A 10,848-nucleotide genomic window follows, 5' to 3' on the forward strand; every position below is an offset into this window, starting at 1 on the left:
GTCGGTACCTAACTCTAAGAATGTATTAGTAGAATTCTCAAGCCAACATAGTTGCAAAAAATCGTATTTAAAAATATTGAAAAATATTACTACATTCAAGTTTATACTCTGAAAGGATTCTTAAAATATTTTGCACATATTTTATATATAAACATTTTATAAACAAAAAAAAAAAAAAATATTTTTTTTTAGTTTGTAAAAAATAGATTCCTTTCGGGCTATTAAATATATTTAAAGCGTGCAAAAAAACCATTCGCAAACATATTTGCATTAATTTTTATTTGTATAATTTACATGTTTGGGTCCTAAATTTTTTTCTCATGGGTCTAATAAGGACACATATTAAAAATACTTTAAAGCATTTGCCGCGGAAACTTTTTTATCCTTTTTTATCTAAAGTATCCAATGCTTCAACAAAGCTTTAGAGTATGTACACAGAATAAAATATCGGAACTTTATTTTAAATTGACATGTTTTCCTCGTTCTTAATTTTTTAATTGTCTAATTCTGTCGTTGTTTAAAACCTATGTTTACAAATTTGATTAAATTTTTAATTGATTCAATTAATTTTTTAGTTGATTGAAAAAATTTCTGGCCGAGTTTTCCTTTTTAGTTTTTTTTTTTAAATATTTCATTTTGATTTCTTTGCTATAAATGTTTGTAATTCTTAAATAGTAAATAAGATTTTTGGCATATAATCAAGTTTCTTGACAATTTATAAAACACTATACATATGTTAAAATGTGATAATAAAGTGATATTTTTTGTAAATACTCAACGCATTGTTAAAGGTCAAGTATTCTTTTAATATTGTAAGTAATCAATTAATAATTTGATTGTTTAAATCATTAACTTAATTGATTTTTAATACATTTTCTACCAAACAGTTTAATTCATAATTAATAAAAATAAAATATTTTATTTTTATTAAATATTTAATTTATACAATTAATGAAATAATCAATTTTAAATTTTGTCTCAATTATTGATATTACTTGTTCTGATTAATTATTGAAAAAGAAAAAGTATTTTTTAATTTTTTTTTACAAATTTGATAATTGATATCATCAATTACACGGTGTGACAAAATTACAAAAAATCAATACACTCATCGCGAGACCTAGTGAAGTTGGTAGGTCTAGTAGAGTAGATTACAGTACCATTTTTAAAATCTTCAATATACCCTAAAAATCGGAAGATATTGAAAAAAAAAACGTTTTTTGTTGACTAGACAGACCAAAAAAAATATATATATCTCTAAATTTTCTTAACCGATTTAATATTTTTCAACAGTTTTGAAAAGAGTTTCCTTTGTCTTTTTTAAAAAGTATACACACTTTTATATCTTTTACGAAAATGTGTAAAATATTTATATCTAAATACAAATTTTTATATTTTTTTTATTTTTTTACAATTCAAGATGATTTTTGACCCACACTTTATTTGAAAATATATTTTTTAAATATTTTTTTATTTAAGTCCATATTTATACTTTGAAAGGTTTCAGATAAAAACTGACAGAAATAGAATTTTTTTCGTAAAAACAAAAATTTACGAAATCTCTCTTTGCTGAAGTAAAATATCAACGTTAGATATGCAACACAAATATAAGTTTTATTATTCAAATTGATAATAACATTGCGTAACATTGTTTCTTAACGTGTATTTCGCATGTGTTTACTACACAAATGTCAAAACAGAACTGACATTAGGGGCAATCGCAAAATTTATAGCATTTTCTGATAGGAGGATTACTTTTGCGCCACCTTGTATATATATTTTTTAAATTTTTTTCATATGTATATATTTTTTTTAATTTATAAGAGTTTACTGCTATAAAATTTTAATTTATTTAATTTTTTTAATTCTATATAATATTAAATTATTTACTACTGTAATTTTGGCAATAACAAGTAAAAGGTCTATATTCGGCTGTGCCGAATCTTATATACTATTCACCATTGTGATATCTTACTATTAGCTGCCCCCATCATAGGTTTTTTGTCAAACTAAGAATACAAAGCACCTGAATTCTATATTTATCATATCGGAGAAATATACAGGAATAAGATAGTCTCCTACTTTTTAACAGTCTAACCCCCATTTTCTCAATGTCTTCATACAAAAATTATTTTAACCGGCAGAATATCTACCGGTTAAACGATAACCGGAGAATGAGAATGTGGCCCTAATTCTGATAAATATTTAACTGAACATTTTAAAATTTAAAAGAAACAAATTAGAATCTCCTGTATTTAAAAATTTCTGTGTTGTTTCTAGATAACGTGTGAGTAGTTTGAGTTAAAATTTTACTTGTATTTTGTTTTTGTTACAATAACAAAATACAAGTAAAATTTGTGCTCAAACTGCTCGATCGGTATTTAGAAACAGCACATTCATTACAAAAAATTTTTTAACAAATAAATTTTTTTCCATTTTAAAATACAGTAAAACTTTGTCGGAAAAATAGCAAACTGTGAAATTTTAAATTGCTAAATACATGTTTGCTCAGGGCTTCGTCTTGAGATCTCTATTATGTTACTAAAAATCACCATTGATTACGTGTGCGCTAAGCGAGATGTTGTAGGTCATAGATTATTATGCATCTTACGTGTTTATATGTTATTATAATTTTTATAAAGAATCAAATTTCCTATACATATGTATGTGTGTATCTTTGGAGTTTCAAATTCGAAATAAAGAGAATAAAGACGCCAAAGAAAAAACGTTCACAAGGATCCAGATTGAATCGTTCGAGGAAAGCTGCCCTCTGCGAGAGCGGAGATCTGCCCAGCAGAACCCCTGGGTAACAGAGGAGATCCGGAATCTTGGGAAGACTCTTTGCAAACTATTTAACTGGACACGGCGTAAAAAGACTGCAGTATACTAGAATGAGTATCCTAGTAGACTTCATGAATATAAGAAAATCGATCGAAAAGACAAACGAGACCCCTGGAAACTTTTCTGTGAACAAAACTCATATCCAAGCGGAATCTATGGCGGATATGGAGGAGACAATGAAACTCCTAATGAACTCTTATTTCCCACATGGTATATCGAGTATCATAGATGAACCGATATTGGTGGAAGGAGAGGCTAACACAGAACTAGTTATTACATCTGGTATAGTTATGGAGGCAATCTAGAGCCTTGTACCCTATAAAGCTGTAGGACGATAACATTTCCCGGAACTTTTGCAGATGCAAGCGGGTCTAGTTTCCCTACATCGAAGGCGCCTATAATAACGTGCACACTGACACTCTTATCTTATTCTTCATCCAGCTTTATGTTGACCGGGTGCTCTGTAACTGGATGAACTATTTGCTAAGGAATTTAGTCACCTTTACCTTGGGTTAACGTCATAATACTTTTAAGGGGAAAGGATCTAAATTGCTTGTGTAGAAGAGCTGAAGAATACCGGAAATTAAAATGGAGGCATCATACATACATATATACGATAGGATCAACAAGGCGTTATGAAGGAGAACCATTACTATGACACTTTGGCTTTATAAAATTGTAATTAGACCAATTCTATCTTGTATTCCAATCCATCTTTTGATAAAGTTAAATCTAAGACCGTATTGGATTGTAAAAAAGGCTCTATCCGAATACCCTCCCACAGGTAAGGTTTACATCATATGGGTACCAGTTCACTCGAGAGTAGTCGGCAACGTAAAAGCGAATGTAATAGCTTTAAAGCGAAGGGAGCAAGAGGTAATTAACCTCTAGCAACGAGGGCAGAATATAGGTGGGAGAAACCCATAAGGCCTCTTGGAATAATGAAACGTTGGGTAAAATCACATAGATCCTATGGGGTGATCTTAACGAGAAGCCTCCTCAAAAAGAGCAAGTCATAGATTACTATGATAGTACGTCCAAAAAAAAAAACTATACAAAATTGGAAGTAAGGATTCAGACGAATGTAGAGCATGTAGAGAGGACAGTGGAACTCAGGAGCACTTTCATTGCCATTGTGAAACTTTCGCCGAAATTAGATCCAAATATCTTGGGAGTGATATTATTCCAGATAAAACATCCCTAACGATCGTTGAATGGAAAATTCTTAAAATTACGTCCAGGACGAAAATTACGATCAGATGATAATAAATTCAGTGAATACTATATAAGACTTTTGTTTTTACCAACAAACATAGGCCCGATAGTGGCCTAGTTGTATATCTTCGGATTTGATGTAGATACATTCTCCTATCAACCTAACCTATCTTGGATTAAGATATTTTCTGTGTATCATATCGACCTATAGTGTAATACATTTTTTAATGATATTTACAAGTTTCAACATTTGTAACACTAACGAAAATTTCGTGTTAATTTGCCTTTCATTAGCTGTGCTGTCTAAGAATCTCTCTCTCAATTTTTGGATATAAACTACAAATGTATAACCTTTGACTTTTAATATCTAGCTAAGCGCACACGATATTTATGATGACTTTAAACCATATTTTAATAATGAAGGAAAAGATATATGCCAATTTTCATCTAGCTATCGAAATTTCTATAGAAAAACAACTATTTCCTTGTTATAAAATGTTAACATAAATATTTGAAGCTCCTTGCAACCTTTTTTAAAGATTATGATTGCTGACATTTTTTGTACATGTGTGTGACGCACTAATTAGTATGTTCTTTATGGATTTGTTAAAATAAAATTTATACTGCAGTTGGAAAATGCCAATATATACAATATGAGCTTGTTTTATTTTATATAATTACTTACAGACACATGTTGGCAGTTCCTTTGGGGTCCAGGATCCATCCGATTGACATGTACGTTCATGTTTTCCAACTAACTCATATCCAGTGCCACAATTGTACGTGATTTTACAACCATAGGTATAACATTCTCCCGAATGCCAACCGTTAGCCGGGTCGGGAGGCTGGCCACAAGAACGAGCTGTAAAAAATATGCGATATTGGCTTGGATGGTTAAGAGTAACGTATATCAATTACAAAACATACGTTCGCATTGTATATCGGGACCATACCAACTCGCCTGACCATCAATTGCTAGACATTTGGCACGTGGAAAACCATTTGTTACGTAGCCAGTGTGACAATGGTATTGTACGGTTGAATCAAGATCAAATGTCTCCTGTTCAGGGAGTGCCGAATTGCGGGCATGTTCAATTTGTGGTGGTTTCAAACAATATACTAAACACGAATAAATAAATATTATTATTAATAATGCGGAAATAGTAAGAAACTGCTGTATTTAAGTATAGGGACCTAAATTTTTTAAACAGTCGCCCAAAGCCAAAACGGAATAATTTAATAAAATTAGTTTAATGACAAAAGAAAAATTAATTTAGTTCTATTGCTAATACCTTAATAAATATACTAATGAAAATCGAATAATGTTTTTTTTTTTTTAATTTTTCAATCTCATAAGATTTTTTTGTTTAATATATTTTATTTAATTATGTACCTATTCGGAATTGTCTTGGCGTGACTGTTTTAAGAAACGTTAATTATTTTTTGAATAATTCAAATATATAAATAAAAAAATATTTAAAACAAAATTTCCTTTGGAAATAATTTATTACAGATAGATTTTGTAAATGAAAATCAAAATAAGCATTGTCAGCGTTTTTACTGCAAGCTTCGAGACAAAATAAGTTAATTGTGTGTATACGTACTATTTTGTTTGCAGGCTGGCTCCGCACCCGCCCAGTTACCATCTGCTTGACATAGACGGCTTTGAAGTCCCACCACATGATAACCATGGGGACAGGAATAAGACGCCCGGGCACCAAAATGTTTACCTCCAACTGTAACTTGACCCAATGTTGGCTGAGCAAGTTCTGGACATTCTCTGTCTGCAGATACGTGAAAATATAGAATTTAATTACATAATTTTGTAGATCAACTAAATGCTATACTTACCTGGTTTAATGCATGACATGCCACATACTCCATCGCATAAGCATTTCTTTTTCTTGCTTTTACAATCTTCATCGGATGAGCATTTCCTTAAACATTTCTGTCCAAGTAAAGTAGCCTGCTCTTCATCCCGTGGACAATCGGACGATGGTGAATTACGCGGATTTTTGTAAACGCGGCCGTCATCATCAGCTTCAGATGATTCATCATCATCATCCCAATCATCGTCTTCATCATCCTGCGGAATTTCCGTTGGGGTAACTGGAACAGATAAAACTAAAAATACGCAAAAAAGTCATATAAATAAATTTTGAGATATGTACAAGTTATAAAAGAAATATATGTATGTATATGTAAGATCATCAAGTGAAATTAAAATAAATAATAATTTTACTCTTTGCTGTGGCGAATAATCATACATCTTGGTGTACATATTTTAAAAATGTTGGTATGTATGTATGTATGTATGTATGTATGTATGTATGTATGTATGTATGTATGTATGTATGTATGTATGTATGTATGTATGTATGTATGTATGTATGTGTGTGTGTATGTATGTATGTGTATGTATGTGTGTATGTATGTATGTATGTATGTAGAAGTAGGAAGAATTCTTGAAAATATGGGAATACATTGCTAAATTATAAAGTCAATATGGCTTCTCCGGAAATCAGTGCCAAACTCCTTTATAAAACCTAAGGAAAATTCTGGGAAGATGGTGAAATTACTGATTCGCTGAAGCAAGGAGTAATTATGAACGTGACAAAAACGTAGATAGGACCAAGGGTAAAAACTGGCGCGGTATTACATTGATAAACATGATGAAGAAAGTAATTGGTCAGATAGATAATCAAAAAAGTCTAATTTGAGCATTTATCTAGTTTTACGAAATGAACAAGATGGTTTCCGTCCACAAAGATCCTGTATAGACAATGTAAACAGCCTACGAATTGTAATTGAACAATCTATAGAATGGCGTTCTCCATTATACTTGCATTTTACAGATTTCGAAAAAGCCTTTGATACTTTATCGCACACCGCAATATGGGATGCATTAGCTTGTAAAGGAACCCTGGAGTAGATTATTAATAATATAAAGACACTGTATGCGAACGCAAATTGCCGTATTCTACACGATTGACGTGTCAGCCTCACAATCGATGTCAAAGCCGGCGTTAGACAAGGATGCGTTTTCTCTCCAATGCTTTTCAAGATTGTATTAGATGGATGTTACGTGCTCTATTCACTGCCAGAGGCTTAAACAGGCGTCTGGAAGATTTTGAATATGCAGATGACATCTGCCTCCTCGTAAATAGTTATGATGACATGCAGGATAAATTCCGCCAATCAAATCTTTGGATGTCTCAACCACGTATGACGTTTAACATTTATATCTCTGATGTCCAAGATGAATATATTCAACTCATGTATAAAATCGAGCGTTTAAATATGTAGCAATAGCACAAGATTTCTTTTGTACGACTATGCAATAAATATAAAACTTTCAAAATTTTCCATCACTTTACTACTAGAAATATTTGTTCTGTTTGCAATTTCTTTTAGCAGACGCAAAATAGTTCTAAACATATTTTGATTGTTTTAGCAGCTCACGCACACAACAGATGAACTACTATTGCCATAGAAAAATAAATTGTGTTGGTTCTACTACTGCCGGTAGCAAAATGAGCAACTGTCAGTTGCAATTTATCGTATTTTTTAGAATATGGCGACTCCTTATATTTTATATTCTTTGTGATTTGCTGTGCTTTTTTACTTTGTTTGTTTTTTTAATAACCAGAAATTAACCCAATGTTTTCACGCTTCTCTTTGGTATGTTGTATTGTATTTGTTATTCTAGAATGTTGAAAAATTTTCCGTTGTTGTAACAGTTCGACTGCGGCCGATAGTTCATTCCTGGGGAAAAACTTTCGGTTGATACAGCTGTCGCTGGATTGACAATCTTTGGCCGAGTATGAATTGGGTCGTTTCGATCCGATTCCGTTCCCAATTGTCGTGGGAACGACAATTGGATCTTCGACCTTACCAATTGGATCTTCGACCTTTTCCGTTATTGTGTTTGCTGTCTATTTTTGATAAACAAATTGTTTTTAGGGATATATAACGTTTTAGTGGTTTTGTAAGATGATTTTATGTATGTATGTATGTATGTATGTATGTATGTATGTATGTATGTATGTATGTATGTATGTATGTATGTATGTATGTATGTATGTATGTATGTATGTATGTATGTATGTATGTATGTATGTATGTATGTATGTATGTATTATATAATACTGTTTACTAACAAGTTTTTACACTGTATACATTGCATAAAAAATACGTTCAAAAAGTAGTGCCAATAAGTGTTTAAAAAATAAATTGCAACTGGCAGTTGCTCATTTTGCTACTGGCAGTAGCAGAACCAAAACAACATACTGCAGCTAGGAAAAAATTAGCAACACAACCATGGCCTGTGTGCGTTGCTATGGCAAAAAATATATTTCCATTGCTGTATAACAGGTAGAAAACGAATACTGTGAATGTGTGCTGCTAGAAATTTCAAAGTAAATGTGTAATATTTTTAGTATTATATTAATAGAAATATGTATTTTACTGCAAGTGGTTAGTAATATATTAGTAAATTTGAACGCTGATAGAAAAATCAGCTACACAAAATAAAAGTTGGAATCAAACTAAAGTACTGGCAGCGGTCATTCTAAATGAAATAAATTTTTAATGGCCCTATAACCCTTTCAGTATCGAAAGGAATTAATAATATAATAATCCCAATCCACTTGCATGACATCTCACGTGGTGCCTATCCACAACAAGGTTTCGTAAAGCCGATCTACTACCCCTCTAAAACGAGGACCATTTGCTTAGTTTGGTTCTCAACAGAAAAAATCTATTATAAATAAAACGTTTAATAAAAAAAAAAATTTTTTTATAATATTTTTTTAAACTATACATAATTTATTTATTTTTTTAATTAATTTATTTTTATTATTATAGCTTCCATCGCTAAATATTGTTGTTGTATTTAGTTTGTGTATACACTCAGACCTTGTTTTATGTGATTAATTCGTTTCACAAAAAATCATATAATCCAAATTCACATAATACGATACACTAACTCCATACAAAATATACTAAATGGGTTTTTTATCGCATAAGTTCAAATTAAATCCTTAAAAGTAAAAAACAAATCGCATATTAAAATTAACAAAAATTAAATTTTTAATTGGGACCATACAAAATGAAGAAAGAGGGAGAAAACCTACAACAAAATAATACGAATTCCATATATAAAATTTTTTAAGACTTTTTAAAATTATTTTTGCAAGGAAAAATCTGTGAACCGCATAAAACTAGGTACATGTTAACGGTTTTAATCAAGGATGAATGATTTGTATGCTGTAAAAACGGCAGAAATAAATTTTTCATGTACATATACGTCCAATTAAACTTTATAACATGCACTGGTCGAAATAAACTCAGAATAACTATATATCTAACGTCCCTTGTTTTAAACATTGACAAACACACAATTTGTGTGACACAAATACATGTTTTTGCTCATATCAACCCAACATTTATGGATGAAATTCTTGATTTGGGAAAAATTTTAAAGAAAATAATTAAAAAAAATCATGTTTTTAACTTTTAAAATACATATGTACATATGAATATGATTTGATTGATTTGAAATTTATTGCACATGTATATTCATAATTTTGTCCTAATGAATACTTATAGAAAGTTGAACTTGTCTGCCAGAATTGCTTCTACTTGTTCTATGGGAACGACTTACTGTGATATGGTCGGGTTTTTAAATAATCTGCATTGGTCTAACTTGCGAAAATAAAAAATAATAACTAAAATAAAATTACATTATCAAAGCTTTAATATACGATTTATTGATGTTCTTTAATGGAACATCTTGCTAACATTGACCCATTTATTATTTGTAGTTTTTACTTCATTTTACTTTCAAAGATGCCTTCTGATTGTTTTTGCACGACAGTTTCCCATAATCTTATTTTCTTGCATCTGATTTCAAAATATTGTTTTTTTTTATATTTAAACATGCGCAGATGATGTTTGCTTATATAACAATGTATACAAAATTTTCATTGAAAATAAAAAAATGCGAAAAATTTTAATTTGTTTAACAACAAGATTAAGGCACTAAATATTAACTTCTTGAATATAAAATTAACTGAACAAATTGTTAAAATGTTCTTTTGATTATTATGCAGCATTGAATTTGTCTTACCTTTGTAACACAATATAGTTACAATCAGAATATGCAGCAAATAGCGATTCATATTGTTTTTCTTGTTTTTTATATTATTAAATTTATTTATTTTTCTATATTTTTTTAGATTATGGTTAATTTTCCATTTTCAATTGGTACTTATTATAAAATTAAATACTTATTAAAGTATTATTAATTTTATTTTTTGTTTTGTATTTAAATAGAAGAGCAGTAATTACGTACCAACTGCACAGATTGAATGAAAACTAAGAAATGCAGCGCATATGTGTCAAAGTTTAAAACATCCTATTTAACAGGACTCAGAGTGCATGTGATTAGAAGAAGCATTTAAGCAATCCCATGCCAGTGTTGCCATGGCGGCAATATTATTATTTTTTTGCGACTTGTACCAACTTTATATTAGGGTGTTTCTCTTTACACTTTTTAGCAAATGGAAATAGTTGGAAGTTATACTATTTACCCAAACATACCTTACCCTCATTTTCACAACCCTGCCAGCAAATTTGTAGTCGACTCAAAGTGTCAGATTTTGCAATTTTAGGGGGACTAAACTCTGAATTTTGATATTATTAAGCATAAAGCTATGAAAACGTCAATAGGCTATAACACTTTTTTATCTTGGACCAGAAAGGCACAAAAAGGGGGAAAACGGGTAAAAT

The 10,848-nt window shown here is 30.4% G+C and overlaps 1 protein-coding gene across 3 annotated transcripts in view; it reads right to left on the minus strand.

Moving 5' to 3' along the window:
- LOC119603704 (protein lev-9) overlaps positions 1-10,463 on the minus strand; it is a 54,927-nt gene extending 44,464 nt beyond the window's left edge. For all 3 annotated transcript variants that reach the window (XM_037955848.1, XM_037955838.1, XM_037955857.1), the window contains exons 1-5: positions 10,187-10,463; positions 5,908-6,180; positions 5,661-5,840; positions 4,984-5,175; positions 4,742-4,918 (exon numbers count right to left, since the gene is read on the minus strand). In XM_037955848.1, coding sequence (XP_037811776.1) covers positions 4,742-4,918; positions 4,984-5,175; positions 5,661-5,840; positions 5,908-6,180; positions 10,187-10,238 — 874 coding nt within the window. In that variant the 5' untranslated portion in view covers positions 10,239-10,463. The remainder of the gene's footprint in view (positions 1-4,741; positions 4,919-4,983; positions 5,176-5,660; positions 5,841-5,907; positions 6,181-10,186) is intronic.
- Between the last annotated feature and the right edge of the window lie 385 nt (positions 10,464-10,848).

The sequence above is a fragment of the Lucilia sericata genome, unplaced genomic scaffold, assembly GCF_015586225.1.
Source record: "Lucilia sericata isolate MDLA Ls3-8-SP2 unplaced genomic scaffold, ASM1558622v1 Contig000010F_arrow, whole genome shotgun sequence".
NCBI classification, from domain to species: domain Eukaryota; kingdom Metazoa; phylum Arthropoda; class Insecta; order Diptera; family Calliphoridae; genus Lucilia; species Lucilia sericata.